This window comes from Orycteropus afer, unplaced genomic scaffold (genome assembly GCF_000298275.1).
Source record: "Orycteropus afer afer isolate SDZICR_OR568_19922 unplaced genomic scaffold, OryAfe1.0 scaffold00182, whole genome shotgun sequence".
Classification (NCBI taxonomy): Eukaryota; Metazoa; Chordata; class Mammalia; order Tubulidentata; family Orycteropodidae; genus Orycteropus; species Orycteropus afer.
In genome coordinates, this window is record NW_006921769.1 from 6,707,185 (window position 1) to 6,728,144 (window position 20,960).

General features: G+C 34.5%; 1 protein-coding gene across 1 annotated transcript in view; it reads left to right on the top strand.

The window, feature by feature from the left end:
• The first annotated feature begins 921 nt into the window (after positions 1–921).
• EYA4 (EYA transcriptional coactivator and phosphatase 4) overlaps positions 922–20,960 on the top strand; it is a 102,422-nt gene continuing 82,383 nt past the window's right edge. The window contains exons 1-6 of the mRNA XM_007947381.2: positions 922–1,042; positions 10,496–10,573; positions 15,025–15,091; positions 18,118–18,294; positions 18,446–18,573; positions 20,254–20,333. Of these exons, the coding sequence (XP_007945572.2) occupies positions 922–1,042; positions 10,496–10,573; positions 15,025–15,091; positions 18,118–18,294; positions 18,446–18,573; positions 20,254–20,333 (651 nt within the window). The remainder of the gene's footprint in view (positions 1,043–10,495; positions 10,574–15,024; positions 15,092–18,117; positions 18,295–18,445; positions 18,574–20,253; positions 20,334–20,960) is intronic.

Consider the following 20,960-nt stretch of genomic DNA (forward strand, 5'->3'; position numbering starts at 1 on the left):
ACATCAGAATTCTGCACACTGAGAGAGAGCGAACTTCCCAGAAGACTGCTTTGTGTTGCTCTAGGTGGATGACTTTACAAGCAGCTACTCAGTTACTCACAGCAAAGTGGGAGTTACAAATACTATGTCTAGAAAAGCCATATCATATAATTTACTATACCGCAACCACCAACCTTCTGGTTAGCAGTCAAATGCCTTAGGCACTGCACCACCAGAGCTCCTTTTGTATATATAAAGGGGTAAGGAAATATATTTAATATATCACAATAGTTTTCTTCATCTACTAATTCTGGTAACTAAATTATTTGCAGGTCTACTTCTTTTGGCTGTGTTTTCTCTCCACTAAGCTGTCACATTTTCCTGCTTTATTTTTATGTCTCAAACTATTTGTATTTCAAAAAATAAATAGAGTCAGAGCATAGTATTTGTTCTATTTCCCAAGTTATATGCAAGTCTTTTCTTCTAGCTGGCAGTTAAGATGAGAGTCTGATAATTCAGATTCCTCCTATTGATTTCTTTCTATATTGAATTACAGTGATTTTCCAATGTTATATCAAATTTGCATGCTGGGATAAACTCAGTTTTGAAATATTATCCTTTTTATTGCCAGATTTGATTTGATAGTATTTCGGTAAATATCTTTTCATCTATGTTCATGAGAAATGTTGTTGTTATGTGCCACGGAGTCAGACCCGACTCACAGTGACCCCTCTTGGGTTTCTGAGGCAGTATCACTACAGAAGTAGATTGCCCAACCTTCCTTCCAAGGAGTGAGTGGCTGGTGGGTTTGAACCTCCAGCTTTCTGGTTAGCAGTCAAGTGCCTTAGGCACTAATATAGATGTAAAATTATCTTTTATTAAAATGGTCTTTATCTTTGAGATTTCAGTATTTCCTCTGCTATTTCCCACTGCAACAGGTCTATGGAAATGCAGGACTTAGCAAGTCCTCATGCTCTTGTTGGAAGCAGTGAAACTCCTGGTAGTTCCAAACTGGATAAATCTAATCTCAGCAGTACATCAGTCACCACAAATGGGACAGGAGGTAAGTGTACCACCCAGAAGATAATGCAAAAATCACATCTCATTGTTTGCTTTAATTCCATATGTTAAGGATATTCTGATGAATAAATACCTTATTATCAATAGCATAATCAGCATTGTAGCCAAAAAGTGCATAGTTAATGCCATCGACAAGATTCCCAGAATCATATTTCAAGGTTTGCTTTAATTTCACACATTAAATATCTGCTGATAAATAAATATCTTATCATCAATAGAATGATCAGCATTATATCCAAGGAATATATAGTGAATGTATTATTTAGTAAATATGTAGATTATTTTTTAAGCATTTGTTCCTCCTCTGTAGCTGGAAACATTCCAAGAGATAATCAGACCTGAGCAGCATTTTGCAGGCCTATAGTGAGCCTTCCCTTTTGTATCTATCTTTGAAAATATTCTGAAAAATATAGAGAATATAGGCAGAGAATTTGCACCCCAAATATATTTAAAAAAAGAAAAAAAGTATATAATTCTCTTATATTTTCTTTTGTTAAAGAAAGAAAGTATGTAATTCTTTTATTTTGAATTATAAGTGAAAAGATTTTCTCAAATTTTTTCTAAAGATGGGTTTTCTTAAAAATTATTTTAAGAATACAAAAATATCTTTATCTGCTGTATTTTCTTTTCAAAGAGAATAATAATACCTACCATGTACTTAAAATAAAAATTAGAATTTTATCAGATACTTTCTCTTTTGATTAGCCCTACTCATGCCACATCATATGGCAACAATAATAGTTATTTTAAATATTCTACCCCACCATGTAAGGAAATAGTACTTGATTTTTGTAATACCATATGTACATATGTAGAGAGACTTAATTTATAAGCTACATTTTAAATTATTCAAAATAATTTTGAAATTTGTAAATGTAGTTATTTTACTAAGTACATTAAAAATTATATGGAATTTGTTTTAAATTACAAACTAATCATATTGCTAGATATGACAATTTGCCACATCATATTTTCTTTAAATTTTTAATTATCTGCAAAATTGATACACCTCTTCCCATTTATTTTAGAATAATTGTTAAATCTAAAATTTTCTTTGTAATGTGCATTGCAAGTTGCCTGTATTTAATAATGTTTTACATCCAACCCTTTGTAGATTAACATTTTCTTTGTTGATAATGTTTATTTGTCTCTAAACACACATATATAATTTCAGCTAATTAATTATAAGATTGCAAATTTATAAGATTTTTTTTTAGTAATGTCTTCTGGAGTAAGAACATTTACATTTAAACCATAAATTGGGCATGAAAAATAAGTTTAGAAACCCAAGCACTATAGAATTACATTACCTTGAAGTTCACTAATCATCATGTACATATATTTCACTGAACTAAAACGGACCTGAAAAACTAAAATGTAAAAGTCATACAGTGCAGTTAAAATTTTGGCTTAGAGGTCAGAAGGTGGTGCAAGCTTTGAAGATTATTCATGTACACTCAGCAGGCATTCAGACAATGAACCCTTATACTGTTCCTGTTCTCAGGGGACAACATGACTGTTTTAAATACTGCAGACTGGTTGCTGAGTTGCAACACCCCCTCTTCTGCAACAAGTATGAGAGATGGTGGTACACTGCATGTGTTTGGGTGTGTGGATTTGCCCCTCTGGTTTGCTTTCTGTTGCTATTCTATGTTTGCACTCCTTTTCTATGTTCAGTACTTAGAAAGAAATAGGAGAAATGAACATGACTTTTACTTCTTTATTGAAAACAGTTGATTAGTTTTTATTATCAATTAGTATTCTAACATTAGATTCTTTAGACCCATACTACTATTTTCTTAGATTTTTTTCGTAATTTCACGAGGAATATATTGATTTTCTAACTACTTACAAGTCAGTTAAGGAGCTCTGGTGGTGTCGTGGTTAAGGCATTTGTCCACAAGGTTGGTGGTTCGAACCCACCAGCTACTCTGCAAAAGAAAGATAAGGCACCCTTCTTCCTTAAAGATTTACAGCTTTGGAAATCCAATAGGGGTCGCTTTGAGTCAGAATTGACTCTAGGGCAGTGAGTTTGGATTTTATTTGGTTTGGTTTTAAGTCCATTGATAATTCAGCGAAACAACAGCAGGGTTTCAAACTGGTTCAGTCCAGTTCTACCCCGTGCTGAGAGTTTACATTCCCACTCCAGATACACTGAATTGGAATCTATATTTGAACAAGACCCCTAGGGGATTCTTATGTAGAATCTCCTGGAGATCTATAAAAATCAACTGGGGATCTTGTTAAAATGTAGATTCTGATTCAGTATATCTGGGGTGGAGATGCACATTCTCAGCAGGGGGTCAAACCAGAATGAACCAGTTCAAAGCCCTGAACAACAGGTCAGTCAGAGCAGTTGAAGCAGATTGTATACACATATAAACTTGATCAGCTTCATGGATTATAGACTTTTATAATTTAAATTAAATTATTAACATGGCAAAAAGATGGTGGTTAGTTTACACTAACTTTAATAAACATTTCAATTCAAGTGCCTAGAGTAGCATTAATGTTGAATATTCCATCATCCTTTACATTTTCAGTGTTGATGGCTAAAAGATTGTGTCTTAAAATAGATAATTAGTGAATATAATGAGTAATATCATTTTAAGATCCTACCATACTATGTAAGGACTTCTGGTGGTGCGGTGCCTAGGGCACTTGACTGCTAACCAGAAGGCTGGCGGTTCAAACCCACAAGCCACTCCTCAGAAGAATCCACTTCCATAGTGATACTGACTCAGAAACCCAAGGAGGGGTCGGATCCGACTCGACAGCAGTGAATTTGTTTTGGTACCATATTATGTTGGTCATGTCTAAATAGACTGCATTATTCTCTAAAATAATTTAGAATGTTTCATCACTTAATCTTACTTGTATGATAATATCTATGATTTATTTTGAAACCTAGGTTTCCCTTTCAAATTTTTGTCACTTGTAAAATTGTTAAAATGCACAACAATAAAAAAAATTCAATGCATTCATGCCTCTGGATATAGATTGTGGTCATCAGACATTTTCTGTAAAGGGTCATATAGTAAATATTTTAGGTTTTGTGAGCATATGGTCTCTGGTATAAGCACGCATCTCTGCTTGCAGCACAAGAGCAGGATCAACAACAATATGTGAAGAACCGAGAGTGGCTACGTTCAAATAAAACTTCTATTTATGAATACTGAAATTTGGATTTCATATAATTTTTACATGTCATAATTTATTATTGTTCATTTTATATTTTCCAATTATTTGAAAATATAGAAAGCTTTCTAAGTTTGAGAGTCACACACACACACACACAAAAACAGATTTAGCCTGTGGGCTGTAGTTTGCCGGCTCCTGATAGAAAGGTATATGCATATCCATGATGGACGTTGTACATGTAAGGATGCATGCCAGTCATATGAAAACTTACTTACAGATGTAGGTAACATTTTCATGTGCTTAATGGTATCAAGAGTCATAGTTAACTATCTATATTAAAAATACTTAGATATAATGAACGTGTTTAGGATTGGTTATAAAAAAGTGACTTTTCACTTACCTTATGAAAATATATCCAATGACTAATGTATACTAGGGCTCTGCATTAGAAAACGGGAACCCAGAAATCCACAGAACATGATACTACTGGCCATCTAAGGACCAAAAATTTAGCAGAGGGAAGCAGACATAAAAATAATGAGTGCTGTAATGTGTTCAAGGTGGGTACACAGTTGAGAGAGGGAATATATGATTCTACATGAAGATTAAGAAAGACTTCAAAGAGAACATCTGGAGGAACCCAAATCAGAAATTCTGATTAGGTTTATTGATTTTTCTATATTTGTAAATTGTGTACCATAGAAATGAATCTTCCAGAGTTTTTAATAAATGATTTACTCCCATGTAATGGATTTGTTTCTGAATGGTATGCATTTGTGCAGCAGAGCCCCCTACTAAGATCTAAGCGTAGTTCCGACGTGTTTTAAAATTTTCTGTTAGAATGAATGTCATAAATTGCTTCATCAAATTATTTTTACAAATTAAATACTTTATGAATATCTAGAAATGAAAGATACTTGGTGCTTGTCCAGTTCTGAGTGAATATATTCAGACAAACATAAATCATAGGCTATACCAATTATTAAAACTGGTAGGCAATATTTACTGCTTCCCTGCAGAGCTATAAATTGTAGCTCTCCTTATCTAATGCCTCTGAAATTCTTGTAGAACCTAAGCTGTCAGAAATCACTGTGTGTGATTTTGTGATTCAGAAAGTGTTTTAGGAATTCCACATATAGTTTTTAAACAGGATACCAGTTTAAACAGATTTATGAACATTAAAATATAAAATATCAATTATTTGGGTCAGTGTCCCTTTGGAAAATGAAGTGTGATATTGCAACAAATGAAGCTGAAATTAAGGTATAATAATAGAGCAGATAATCCCCAAGAATATTTTAAATATATGAACATTGTGCTTAAATTATAAAAATACTGTAAGGAGACAACACACATCTAGATGACAAGGTTAAATTTACTTTGAAAGTATGGGTATGGGGGTAGGGTAGATGGATGGTAAGGAGCCCTCATCTAATGCAGTGGTTAAGTGCTCAGCTGCTTACCAAAAATTGGTGGTGGCAACCCATCCAGCAGCTCCATGGTTTCAGAAAGACCTAGTACTGATCGACTCCAACAGAGATTACCCACTTCATCAAGTCGATTCATTGCTGTCAAGTCGATGATGACTTACAGCAACCCTGTAGGACAGAGTGAAACTGCTCCATAGGATATCCAGGGCTGTAACCTTTACAGAAGCAGACTACCATGTCTTCCTCCTGCAGAGTGGCCAATGAGTTCAAACGTCAAGTTAGCAGCCAAGAGCTTTAGTCACTGTGCCACCAGAACACCTTAACTTAGAAAATTTTAGGGCACAGGAAACACTCTGTCACACAGGGATCACTGTGAGTTGAAATTTACTCAAAGACATCTAACAACAAGAGTAACAAGGACAAAGGGTAAAGTATGAAGAAAGGAAATCATGATCTAGTAGCCTTAACCAACATTGGACCATAATCATGTACCATTTTGACTTGGTCCAACATTGCAATAATTTTTAAAGCTAAAAAATGGAAACCCCAACCAAGTCAATATATTTCAATTATTTTGACAGTTTTTAGTGTATGCTATGAAAAGCATCCAAATTGCTAGTAGATAACTAGTGGGGAGGGACCATGACAATGCAAGTATTTCTTGAAGTTAGGATTTCATCCTCTTTCAGGGAAATGACCCCTGAATTAGTTATTTTGAGCATGTGGAAGAATAAAACTACAAGACTCTTCAACTTATGACATTAAAATATGATTATGGCTTTCAAAATCAGAACATTTGATTGTAAGCATAAATTTTATTGAAAATTTTGATTGTTCTAAGTAAAGTTATTGTTTCCCTTTTATTGCATGTAATGATTTTGGATGCTGTTCTGAAATTAAGTTTTTCTTTTTTTTTCATCTCCATGCAAATTTAAGGAAAAAATACAGTAAAATATACAAGCATAAGACTAGACTTGTTTTATCGGTAAACATCTTCCCAACAGTGCCTTGCACATGTTTAGTGAAGCAAACCAGAACAATATCCCGCCACAAGAAAAGCATCCAGTTTATCTCATTTAAAGTGGAAGAACAAAAACAACAAAAAAAAGAAAATGGAATACATATCAAATACTTGTGGAATTTTAGTGAACACAATTTTCATTTTTTTAAACTTTATAGTTACTGTTTATAATAGTCACCTGTTTTAAAATATTAAGCTCACAGTTCTTAAGTGTTTTGATGTCTTTTTAAATAAATCATTTAATTATTCAAAACATACCCATTTCACTTCTCTTTTTTTTATCCCTAAAAAATCATATTATTTATTATCACCTAAGATTATTTTCTTTCTTTAAAATATAAAGCCAAATCAACCTTTGTATCTTACTTGGAGCTTACGAGATGTTTGTTGAAACTTACCTAATATGAAAATTCCACCAGCCACTCCTCGGAAGGAAGGTTGGGCAATCCTACTTCCGTAGTGATACTGCCTCGGAAACCCAAGGAGGGGTCGCTATGAGTCAGGGCTGACTCGACGGCACATAACAACAACGAAATATGAAAATAATTTATTTTCTGTAAAAGCATAATTGTTTATTCCCATTTTTCTCTTTAGCTCTACCCTTACCTGCAGATGAAAAATAAATTTGTATTAATGTGTCAAGTTTTCTCCTAAATGTTAATATCCATTTCATGGCATTGCTACTTGAGTATGTTAAGCACATCTTAATACTTACACTTCTCTTCACATACTTTCTAGGAATGCCCTTCATCAGTAAAATGAACCTTCTTTGTCTGTCTTTGGCTAAGTCCTCTTTTAAAATTTAATGAGGTACATTTCCAGTATAACAAATCGTACCTCAAACTATATCTCTCCCTCTACTTTATGCTCCCGTTAGCCATATAAAAATTTCATATTGAGATTAGAATCAGAATCAGTGCTTAAGTTTTTGAAATCAAGTCTCAAAGAGGAATCCAAGACAATAAAACTGATTTTTATGCCTGGCTTCAGTATCAGTTTTATGTATAGATACGAGTCCAATTGCTCCCATATGTTTTTCCCCACCCCACTAATCACAAGAGATAGGTAGGTAGGTAAGTAGGTATATAGACAGACAGACAGATAGATAGATTTGTATTTATGTATGCATGTACACAATTAGTGTTAATACACACCTATTTTATAAGTATGGTTATAGATTTGTTGTTGTTGTTGTTATGTGCCGTTGAGTCGGACCCGACTCATAGTGAAACCCCTCCTTGGGATTCTGTTATACATTTAGACATGTTTAAATAGGAACATAGCCACAATTAGAATTTGGAAGTTCCAAGAAACTGTCTTGTCTTAATTTAGCTGAAGACTCTGGACTATGCCTATTTGTCATAAATGTCAGAAGACAAATGTGAATGTTGGATCATAGAGAGTGAACTTTACAACCATCTAGATCATACTCTGGATTATCTTTTTACAGATGAAAGAAATTAGTGCTGCCTGAGGGGCAATACGGTTAAGAGTTTGGATTCTGAGCCACTTCACTTGGTCTTAAGTTGTTCTTGCTAGCTTTGTGACCATGGGCAAATTTGAGTACTTTGTGCTTTGGTTTCTCCATCTGAAAAATGAAGATAATCACAGTATCCATCTTATGTGATGTCTGGAAAAAACAAATTTGAATACTTGTAAAGCACATGGCACACTGCCTTCCATGTATTAAGGACATTTTAAGTGTGTGCTGATGTTACTCCCTGCTTTCAAATTTGCTACTTCTTGTTGTTTTTTAGAATTGTTCATGAGGAAGAAATGGAAAACATACTTTAGTAGCTGATTCCAATATTTTGCAGTTTCTCTTTTTAGTAATGCATTCCTAATTACTTTGTCTACAATAAAACTTTCATTTTTATCACTATATGAGCTGCCTGTCCATTTTCATATTTTTTAGCAGCTTGCTATGGAGGTAAGATCACGGATATAGAGCTAAAGGCCTGGGTTCAGATACTAGCTCTGCTGTTTCCCACGATGGGATTTGTACAACCTCCTCAGTCTATTCAAACTTCACTTTCCTAGTATTTAAAATGAATATAGTGATTCCTTTTGATCTAGCTTGTTTTAAGGATTAGCCACGTGTGCATAGTCTAGCCCATAGTAAGCTTTCAGGTAATTTTGAAATAGTACATAATTTTATAGTGGTAAATATAATTATTGATCAGGTATACTCAAAGTATAGACTATTATGCTAATTACTACTGAAAACTTGTAACCTCAAATTCATTATTTATATCATTACACAAACAATTAGACCATGTTCCTCAGATTGAGGAGCTCTGGTGGACCAGTGGTTAAAGCACTTGGCTGCTAATTAAAAAGTCAACAGTTCAAACCCACCAGCTGCCCCATGGGAGGAAGATGTGGCCATCTGGCTCAGTAAAGATTTACAACCTTGGAAACCCTATGGGACAGTTCTACTCTGCCCTGTAGGCTCTCTGTGAGTCAGAATCAACTCACACACAGTGGATTTGGTTTAGGTGGTTATTCCTCACATTATTGTGGCTATTGAAAAATAATCGACTTTAAATTTTCCTTTTGCTAGGATAAGTAAGCCTAATTTCCCTTCTTTCCAACATTTAAAGTTTTCCTCTCAGTCTTCCAGCTAATAATATGTAGGGAAATGTATTCATTAAACTACTAAATTATGGATACTAAACTAACCCAAAGCACACTGAGGGTCTGGTCAGGTCTGTTCACGTTGAAAGAGAACATAATCATTACTGCATGTTTCTCCATCAATTAATTGCTTTTCTAATAGAGTAGCATTGCTGACTTGCTTGCTTGGTGGGTACACTCTGACCCCACTCTTCTTTTTGCCGTATTTGTTCAAGGTTGGCTAGTTTTCAGCTTTCATTCTTAGAGTTTTCTGTTTGCTTCTAAGATATTTGTTTCATTCCATTTATGACAAGGAAACACAAGAGGTGTTGAAAAGTAAAAAATTTACTTCCTTACTGCTATGATATGAAACTTTGCTGTAGCAAAGTGTGCCCTCAAAGGGAAAATATGGTGTGACAAAATGGGTAGAGGCTTTACCACTACCCCCAGCTTGTTGCATCCATGACAATGGTGTGTGCCAGCCTACCTCATTTCCAAGTGAAGATTTTACCAAAATACATGACCTCAAAGTAGAAACAATGTTAAAAAGTTTTCAAAGGATGTACTCATCTTGGTAGAAATAATCTCTAATTCAGTGCTTATCTCTATAATACATCAAAAATTGTTATACTATAGTAAAAGTCACCCAACATCTATGGTTCTTTATTCTCATCTAGACCAGAAAATTTATTCAGTACCTTGTTTTCCACCCATCACATGAATAGGCCCTTGGTTTTTATATTTCAATATTCCTCCATCCTACTTTCATACAGTGATGTTTTTTTTTTTTTTTTTTTTTTTTTTTTTGAAATGTCCTCTTGGGAGGAATAAAATGTAAGCTAATAAATGTCTTTGTTATGATTCAATGTGGTGAAGACTGACTGATGATTCCTTTTTTCCTGTTTTTTGATGATAATATCATAGTGTGTTTAGATGAGTTAAAAATGCAAATATGTGGATTTCTCTTTCATTGGGAAGGTTGACTGCCTTCAAAATACAGATTCTAAAGAACTAGTTCAGCCAGAGGATTTTAGATGAAATCCTCTATAAATGCATGTCCCTTTATTTATAAGCTAAATTAACAAAACTCTCATCAACTTCTCAAGTTTTCTCTTGCATGCCCATGGTAGCTAGAAAAATCACTAGTAGAACAGTCAGGGTCTTTGATATAAATTTAGAAGCAAAACTCACATGTCCTTATTCTTCTACATAGTGTCTCTTCTTGCAGTCAAAACAGAGCCTTTGAACAGCAGTGAAACCACAGCCACAACTGGAGATGGAGCGCTTGACACTTTTACTGGGTCAGGTAAAGCCTTAAGCTCGTGTGTTGTTACATAGACATTGGGATCGTCCGAATCCTCCTGGTGAATAATCAGCATAAACACCAAAGCTGCCAGAACTCTAACTTTTATAAACTTGGCAATAAATTCACCCTTTTAAGAACTATTAGTTATAAAATTATGTAGTTTTAGAAATTATATTTGGAAATTGTTTTGCTGGATTTTCAGTTAACATCAAAACAGTCCCATGGATTTCTTGTTAGAATCAGCAGAGCTGATTCCCTACATATTATTTTGTACAGTATTTAATTAATTTAGCAATTAGGTTATAATAGTCGGCTTTATTCCTTCAACTTTCCCATTTAGATTACATTAAAAACTGCCTTCTGTACACTATTTGAGACGTAAACCTATCCATTTGATTCCTTCTAAATAACCTTGTTTCCTCTCTGGGTTTAAAAAAAAATCCTCCTGTGTAAGCAGCTGAGTGACAAGTATTAAAGGTTAATGGACTGCAGGAGAGCACATGCTGGTTGCATTAGAACACCGCCTCTGAGAGCCCTACTTTCACTCACAGTGCTTCAAAGAGAACAATAGTGTGTCTTTAAACTTCAATCCTTTTAAAATAAAAATACCTGATAACTCCCAGCTGGGCACAAAGGGCACAAATTAAGTTGACTTAATTAAAGATTCTGGTTAAGTTACAATACTTTATTTGGTTTATAATCTGGTTAAAAGATTTTTTTTTTTAACCTAAAGAGGAATTTGTATATCAGAAAGATGAACATTTGAATGAGAAAAGTGTTTATGGTAGTTAAATCTTGAATTCCGTTAATGTGTTTTACATTTATCCACATTCACGTGTACAAGAATTTTATGTGGATATGCATTATGTAAGAAGAATTGAAGAATTTAAGTAAAATGACATTGTTGCATATATTTGATTTTCCTTATAGCTACAGATGATCCAGTTTTATTAATTCATACTGATTGGAAAATAATTATTAATACTACATACAGAAAGAAGTAATGGTACATAAACTTTGTTTATGTATTTATTTATATTCATAGAGGCATATATGTAGTAGTCCACATACTTTCTAGCACTTCACCTGCCTCTGAGGAGATAAATAGGTAGTAACTTTCTCTGGTAGTATCTATTTTCACTTACCATACTCTTGTAAGCTTCCCCCACAAACTTTTTTAAGGAAATAAAGAATTTTTTTAAGTAATGTATGATATACTTAAATAGTATACCAGTTAATTGAAAGCCAAATGACAAAATCATGGCATGTTAACTCCAGAAACAGTTGTAGAGATCTCCTGTCCATTTTTGAAGCAAGAAAGAATATTGAGGCACATAGAAGTCAAAAGTAGGTAGGCCACACGGACAAGGCCTTTGCTAAAAATGAGTCAAGAACAGGGTAGAGATGACCAGGTTTTCTAGCCATACCTGGCTATTGAAATTTATATTCAAATTAATTAAAATTGGATAAAATTCAAAATGTAATTCTAGTCATACTAGCCACATTTAAATATACAATAGCAATATGTCATTTTTTGTTGTTGCTAATTGCCATTGATTCAGTCCCAACTCATGGACATCCTGCATGCAGTGTAGAATGAATCCCTTGGGTTTTCAAGATTGTAACCTTTTGGAAGCATATCACCAGATCAAGGGCAGTGAGTTTTGAGTTTATCTTCCAAGGCACCTCTGAGTGGATTTGAACCATCAATCTTTTATCTATTTGTTGAGAGCTTAATCATTTGCACGACCTAGGGACTCTCTATGTCCTATATGTGGTCATTGGTTACTATATTGGAAAAGGTCAAATATAAAACATTTCCAACATCACAGAAAGTTCTATTGGAGAGCAATGATATAGGGCAGAGAGGTTTCAACAGCAGCACTATTAAGCTAGGCTTGTTCTCTATTGTGGTAGAGTTCTCCTCTGCATTGTGGGAAGTTTAGCAGCAAGCCAGGCATCTATCCCAAGATGCCAGTAGCAACCTCAAGCCCCCAAGGGTGACAACACAAAATGTCTCCAGGCAAATTCTCTCCCCCTCCCCAAAGTTACTGATCTAAGGTGTCAAGATAATACTTAAAGTAAAATCTTAAAATTGTTTGACACCATCCTGTAAGAAACTGATAATATACTTTAACATTTTTGTTTTAATTAATTTTCAGGATGTTTTGAAGACAAACATTTGCTTATTTTTCTGTGCAGAAATGCTGAAGTATAATTGGTTGAGTACTTTGGGTAATCATTGATGATTAGTAAAATGGCAGGTGGCCAGTCTCCCAAATTTCTTTGTGGCATTGCAGAATCATTCTAGAGGGTAGGCTACCCTATGTAGACATTTTTACTTTGATCAAAATAGGTACAACTTGCTTTACCAATTTTGCTGTTTTCAATTATCTGCAGATATATATATGTAAAAACAAAAAGTATAAATTTTAGTAAAGAAATACAAACCTTCCAAGTTTTATCTCTTATATGACCATCTTAGTTTTCCATTTAGATAATGAACATATAGACAATAAATATGAAATTTTAAAGCCTTTGTTGTCGTGAATACATTATTCTAATTCTAGATTAATTCATTACAAGGACAAAGCATATTATATATTCGGAATTGTGTGCAGGTAACAAGGCTATTCTGAAATATACAGTTTTTCTATTTGGTTCGTTTAATAAAAGCTGCCATAGTAATTGTTTATTTTTATTATTCAGTGTCTCTTTGGAAAAGCATGTGTTTTGTAATCTTGAAAATAATTGATAGTACAGCCCAAGTTTTGAGTGTGCCAAAGTGAAATTCCACAAATAGATGCAAAAGACACAGAATTAAGCTTCCTTTAACTATATTTCTCTTAGAGTATTCATTATTATGAATTTATGGATCAGATTGAATTTCCTGTGAAACAGTGCTATTGTTATTATATAATGTAGTTCTTGGACATAGTGTGGTAGAAAGAATTTATTCTCATTGAGATGATTTGAAAGCTGTAAATATTCTTCAGTTTTTTTTTAATAATAAGGAAAATATTAATAGTTTAATGGTCAGTTTACTATTAACTATATATAGCCAGTTTACTGAAGTTTTGGTTGCTGAAATATTTAAAACATATACCTATGTTCTAAAAATTTGGGTCAATTTCAGAATTGACTAATAATATTCTTGAAAAGAGCTACTTCTGCATTGTTTCTGTGAAAACTAAATTATCCTGTCCATACTCAGAACTTACTGGTAAAATAGCCTTTTAAACATATTACCTTCTGCATGTTTATGAAGCAGATCACAAGGATACTTAATAGCATTTGGATATAGAAATATATCATATTTCATAAAATAGTTAGCAACCTAAACCTATTTGTCACTTTTACAATTCTAAAAGTTTAGCTCCAGAATTATTATGAACAACTTAGAAAGGACATAGTACTTTGAAGTACAACTATGATTGATTAGACTAAACTAATTCCAGGGCTGCAGTGTGTACTACTTTAATCTTTTTGAAAAGTGAATGAACAGCAGATGGCCTAATAAAGACACTCTGTGTGCTTACCCAGTGTGGATTGGCTCTGAAGGGACTGGCCCAACACTTTAGAGTTCATATATTTCCCATCCATCTGTCTTAGTCAAGACAGATGGTTAAAGGAAAGAGAAATGTCCAAACTTTTGGCAATATTCCAGTTTTGGGGCTGCATGTTTGGGTGAAATGTTCATAGAACCTGACTTTTACTGTTTAATTCTCCTTAGAAAAGTTCTGTATCTGATAGTTTAAAAATGTATTTGTCAATATGATTGCTATTTCATTGGGAAATTTTTGTGATCATTCTACAAACAGAAAGTGTTGCTCTTTTTTGCCCATGCCTTTTATGTGCATTCCAATTATGACTAGATTATTTGGTATGCTGCATTATTAACCATGCATCTGATTGGCAAAAGGAAAGGAAATAAAAAGAATAACATTTACATTTTGAAACTGAAGGTGGAAACTTCAATTTTTTCTTAATTTTTTATTGGATTCCATTTAGAATACCTATGGAGGAAGAGCAGCATATATATGGCCATCATATTTGGAATTTGGAATTTAAAGTTTGCAAAATTTGAAATTACTTTTATATCTAAAAAGCTTCCTTACCCCATATCAAAGCTTTTCATTCATTACATATTAACTCATAAGAGTGTACTGCTGACTTGAGAAAATAGCAGAATGATAGACAGGATGGCTGGTGAGAAGAACATTCATTTCATGCTCTTAGAACAAAATGAAGCCGTTTAATTTGGAGAATACATTTAGGTAGCTGTTTTCTCTTTAGAAAATGAATTTTAGAAGATGAGTTCATTTTATTTTTAGAAAATGAATGTTTAGAAATATAAATTTAACATGATAATTTCTTTAACATGGTTGTGACACTCTAGTGAAATATATTTACGAAGCAACCTTTTGTGTACTGGTTCTTGTGTTTTACAGTAATAACAAGTAGTGGCTACAGCCCCAGATCAGCACATCAGTATTCCCCGCAACTATATCCTTCCAAGTAAGTGGTCGGTAGAATCTTTAAGATTTGTTCTAACAGTTTTCTGGGGTTATCTTTATTAACCTGTATTCACACAATTTAAAACACTGCCATTGAGTCTGTTCCAACTTGTAGCACCCCTCCTTGGGTTTCCCAGGCGGTATTTCTACAGAAATAGATAGCCCAGTCTTCCTTCCAAGGAGTGGTTGGTGGGTTTAACTGGCATACATTTATCTATATTAATATAGATAGATAGACAGATAGATACTAGGATAGATTAGGCATCTAGGTATGCTGTACAAATCTAGAAATAGAGACATCCATTTTTCTCTGGACATTTCCCTTTATTCTGTATATTTATTTATGTTCCTTGAGGAAGACATCAGTCTCAAACCAGAATACACTGGGTTTGGGTGCAAATTCAAATGTGCCAGTTGGTTATAAGAAAATCTAAAGAGATTCAATTTTATCCATACCTCAACATTTTCTAATTTGTTCCATGATTGTGCTATTTTTATTGGGTTTCATGTTATAATATACATATTTCTGGAGAATCCACTTTATTTTTATATCTAATGTGGTCAGCTTATTGAAGACAATGGTAGCTATTTCAGGTTTAACTGTATTGACTGTATATATGAGTTTGTCCGCAGTCTACCAGGTGTTCCAAAATTTTAGCCTTGTGATACATCTACATTGATGAGTATGTAGCATGTTATTTTCTGCAGCAGCTAGAGTATCTGTCCTTAAGTATAGACTGGGAATTAGATATCATCTTATGTAAAATACGGTGTAATGAAGGGAAGGATATTCCATTTCTTTTCAGCAAGCTGCCTACCTCTTCTTTTGTTTATTTTCCTCAAAGATTTCTAATCCTTGATACATTGTCCGCTTAAGAAATAGAAAAGGTAGGAGGAATGAAGACTGGCAATTCATATGGAGCTGGAGACATGGACATAGTCAGTTAACTACATGCTCATGAGTCCACTCCCTTGAGTGGTGGCCCAGATTCTTAAGTGAGGTGATCTGTCATCATTCAGAATTATTTGATAATATATAACATTTGATTAACCTCCATACTTGTTCATGTGCTTGCCATGTGCCCCTGAAATGCTTGATGAGGAGCATTGCCATTGATTTTAACTTCTTACCTGAAATTGCTTCAGCAAGTTAATTATCTTTATATAAATAACCTATACTAAGAATTTGAAATTTTTTATCAAATGCTGGTGTATGTTTAATTTCAGCTGCTTCCAGTAATTTGATGTGAATGATAAAATGCTACTATCAATTTTCTCCACAACTTTTAGAATACTTAGGAAGGCTCTCTATAAGCTGGGGGATATTGCATGGTTGAAAATCGAGAAAGACATGCATCACTTTCACTATGCTGAGAAAATAATCTAAGAAGCTGGACTATATGAAGAAGAATGCAGCATCATAATTAGAGGAAGACTCATTACCAAAGTATGATATATACATTATACAACCTTGCTTCCTGAAAATTAAGGAGACTCTAAGCACTTAGGAGCTCTGGTAGTGTAGGGCCTAAGGCACTTGACTGCTAACCAGAGGCTGGCAGTTCAAACCCACCAGCCACTCCTCGGAAGGAAGATGGGGCAATCTATTTCCATGATACTGCCTCGGAAACCCAAGGAGGGGTCACTATGAGTCGGGTCCCACTCGATAGCAAATAACAACCACAACAACAACTAAGCACTTACTGATGATGATTAAAGACTACAGCCTTCAGTATAGGCTATTCCTCAGAAAACAAAAATCCTCACAACTGGCCCAATAAGCAACATCATGATAAATGGAGAAAAGACTGAAATTGTCAAGGATTTCATTTTACTTGGATCCACAATCAAGACCCATGGAAGTAACACAAACAAAAAATCAAACGATGTATTACATTGGGCAAATCTGCTGCAGGAAACTTCTTTAGAGTGTTAAAGAGTAGAGATACCACGTTAAGAACTAAGGTGCACCTGACCCAAGCCGTGGTATTTTCACTCACCTCATATTCATGAGAAAGCTAGACAATGAAATGGAAGACTGCAGAAGAACTGATGCTTTTGGATTTTGGTGTTGGCAAAGAATATTGAAAGTACCATGGACTGCTTAAACGAACAGATCTGTCTTGGAGAAAGTACAGCCAGAATGCTCCTGAGCAGCAAAGCTGGCCAGACTTGTCTCACTTTGGACACATTATCAGGAGGGACGAGTCTCTGGAGTAGAACATCCAAACTCCAAAATCAAATTCACTACCATCAAGTTAATTCTGACCCATAGTGACCCCCAGTGGGTTTACAAGGTGGTCAGTCTTCATGGAAGTAGATCTTCTGCTGCACAGCTGGTGGGTTTGAACCACCAGCCTTCTGGTTAGCAGTCAAATGCCTCAGATACTGTGCCACCAGAGCTCCTTGGAGAAGACCATCATACTTGGAAAAGTGGAGTGTCAGTGAAAAAGAAGAAGACCCTCAACAAGATGAGTATGTTATACAGTGGCTGTAACAGTGGGCTCAAGCATCAAAACAATTGTGAGAATAGTGCAGGACCAGACACTATTTTGTTCTGTGTACATGAGGTCATTATGGATCGAAACTTACTTGATGACACCTGACAACAACAACATATACTCCAGGGTGTTTAAGTAGATTCTGCAATCATTGTGTAGTATTAGGTCACTCATGGTGAGTGTAAATGTGCTCATAAGCATGTTAATTAACTGGTCTATGCTCCATTTTTCTCATTTATGTATTGATTAGAGTACTATTTTAGGTAAACAAGAATTAACGACCTAGGAGAGACTTCACATGTAACATATATCAAATCTTAGGTAGACGTAGGGAGGTTAAGTTATTCATCCAAGGTCATTAGACTGGTTTGTAGTAGAGCCTATGTTCTTGACATTCAAACTCATTTCATTCTTCCCTATATTGTTGAAATTAAATGTGGATAAATAGGAGGATTGCTTCCTGGATATTATAAGGTCTCACTGAGTCTAAGCTGTCTGAATTAATATGCAGTCTTTGTTGCCACAGTAATGCTATTTTTCTGATATTTAGGCCCTATCCACACATTCTTTCTACACCAGCAGCTCAAACTATGTCCGCCTATGCAGGCCAGACTCAGTATTCGGGGATGCAGCAGCCAGCCGTCTACACGGCCTACTCGCAGACAGGACAGCCCTACAGCCTGCCAACTTATGGTATTTCATGTCTTCCATCTTCTCCTTTTTTGGTTACAAGCAGGTAATCCTGCTGGTTAGAAGTTGTATAGCCTGATAAAAGTTGCAGATTAGAAGTAAGATCATTTGACTAATAAAATGGTTTGCACGTACATTTTCCAAACAGATTTGGGAGTGATGTTGCCAGGTATCAAGACAGAGAGTGGACTTTCACAAACCCAGTCTCCATTACAGAGTGGGTGCCTCAGTTACAACCCAGGGTTTTCCACCCCACAGCCAGGCCAGACACCTTATTCTTACCAAATGCCAGGTAAGTAGCCACATGTGAAACATGTTATATGAGAGTTCTTTAAATGAGATTCCTTGGTTTCAGACTAGGAATATTCACATGCAGACAGTTTTAAACTTTACCACTGCTTACACAATTTCATGAGAAAAGACAAATAAGTAGGCAGAAACATAATGAAAATAGTTGAACATGCATCAAGAAACATGATCCATATCAAATGTAAATGCTTAAATTTAAACTCTACAACATTAGCAGGAAATGAAGCCCAAGCGAAGCAACCGCTGAGCCAATGTTTGCAAAGCAGTAACGTCAGTCAGCACGTTTGGTTTCTACTGAAAATGATTAAAAGATTCATGACACAAACCAGGATTTTCCTTGTGGTATTCCTTAAGTGTTTAACTCTGTTTTGGTTGTATTTAAAATTGAATTAGCACTTCTGTAAATCTCATTTATCTTTGAATGATTGAGGATCCTTTGTCTGATCCTAATAATATCCTGTTGATACTGTATTTTCTGATAAAAATATTTGTGTGATTTTTAACCCCTCCCCAGAGAAATCAGTATATGACCATTCATTTTTCTTCTTTTTTTTGATCCCTGTAAAAAATTTTGTTTGTTTTTTAGGTAGTAGTTTGCAGAAATGTTACTGGCATAGTAAAAACTTGAAAAACTGGCTCCTTTTATCTATATTGCAGTCCTAAATTCTGAGCTGTATAGCAACATATTTGAACCTGTTAGTTGACATTTCAGTCAATTGACTAAAATGAAAAAATCGTGTAGACCTTTTTGGCTGACATCACAGATCTCTGTTTATTTAGAATGGTTGACACATGCTCACATACATGCTGCAATCACAGTGAACCACACAGCTTCAGTTAGCAGTGTGAAAAGGAGCAGAGAGACATTTTCATTTATTCCCCAAATACTTTCACATTGCAGCCCAGTCCAATCTGTGTTGATTACATAGTATTATTGCTATTCAAAACATATTGATAAAAGAAGTAATCAGCTGCCTCCATTAGTCTTTCATTTTCCCCTTGTCAAGTATGTTACATAAGGACATTTTTCTTTTCAACCTGTGATTGTTCACTAGTTTTCGCCCTACTTAAAAAATAAATAATAAATTCAAGATCTTTTAGTAAAGTTTATGATGTCTCCAAACCTCAATCACTGCAAAATAGTTTTCCTTGAGTCTGAATCCTACATCACAGCTTTTTATTCTAACAAAAGGACTTTAAGAAACAGAGAAGAGATGCAAACATCAGTTCTAAATGGGTTCTGTGTGTTTATTTCCTAAGACAATCACATCAAAAGGTTGAACTCTACTGATTTTGCACACAAATGTCATGGATGTAATGATTTGAAGGTTCCAGTAGTTTCCTGGAAGTAGTCTCAGCCTGTACAGTATTTTATTTTTTGAATACCCTTTAACTTCTAGACACTTAACCCTTGAATGTTAGCTGTAGTTCTTATTAAGGCTGTTCCAGTGTGACCCTGTGTAACCAAACTCCCAAAGCAAAGACTTTACCTGCTACTACAAGAGGGATAGAGCTAGAACATTTTCTTTATAAATCACTAATTTAACTGCCTTAACGGTTTCAACAAAATTCAAAATTGATTTCTCTCATTTGAATTCTGCCAAGTGAAATTTATTATAGTACAAGAAACACTTTTTAAATGCAATTTGTTCTTTGTTTCTAGGTTCTAGTTTTGCACCATCTTCTACTATTTATGCAAATAATTCAGTTTCCAATTCAACAAATTTCAGTGGTTCACAGCAGGTATGGTAGCTTTTTGTTTTTCTGATTTTTTATATCTATTTCAGATTTTTGAAAAGTATTTTCAAGTTGAGATATAAATACATATTCTCACAGAATAAGATTTCTGTATTTTACATTCCTATGATGTTTCAGGATAATAATAATGTTGTTGTTGTTGTTATGTGCCGTCGAGTCGCCCCGACTCATAGCGACCCCTCCTTGGGTTTCCGAGGCAGTATCACTACGGAAGTATGATTGCCCAACCTTCCTTCCGAGGAGTGGCTGGTGGGTTTGAACTGCCAGCCTTCTGGTTAGCAGTCAAGTGCTTTTAGCCACTATGCTACCAGAGCTCCCAATAATAATAATAATAGCTACCCAGAATTCTTGATATATGTATTATTCTGGATATTTTAAGTTACTGATTGCTAAAGGTTTGCCCTTTAATCTTTTAAACTGTGATTATTTTAATCATTTACTTTGTAATTATAAAATATATTGCATATTTTATTGTTATTTTAAAATACACTAAACATAATTATATTTTTCTTAATAACAGTGATCATTATAAACATTAACTGAAATTAATAGTTGGATAAAAAAATACTTCCCAAATCATTGGTTGGGCATTTTTGTTTTGTTTTTTTTTTT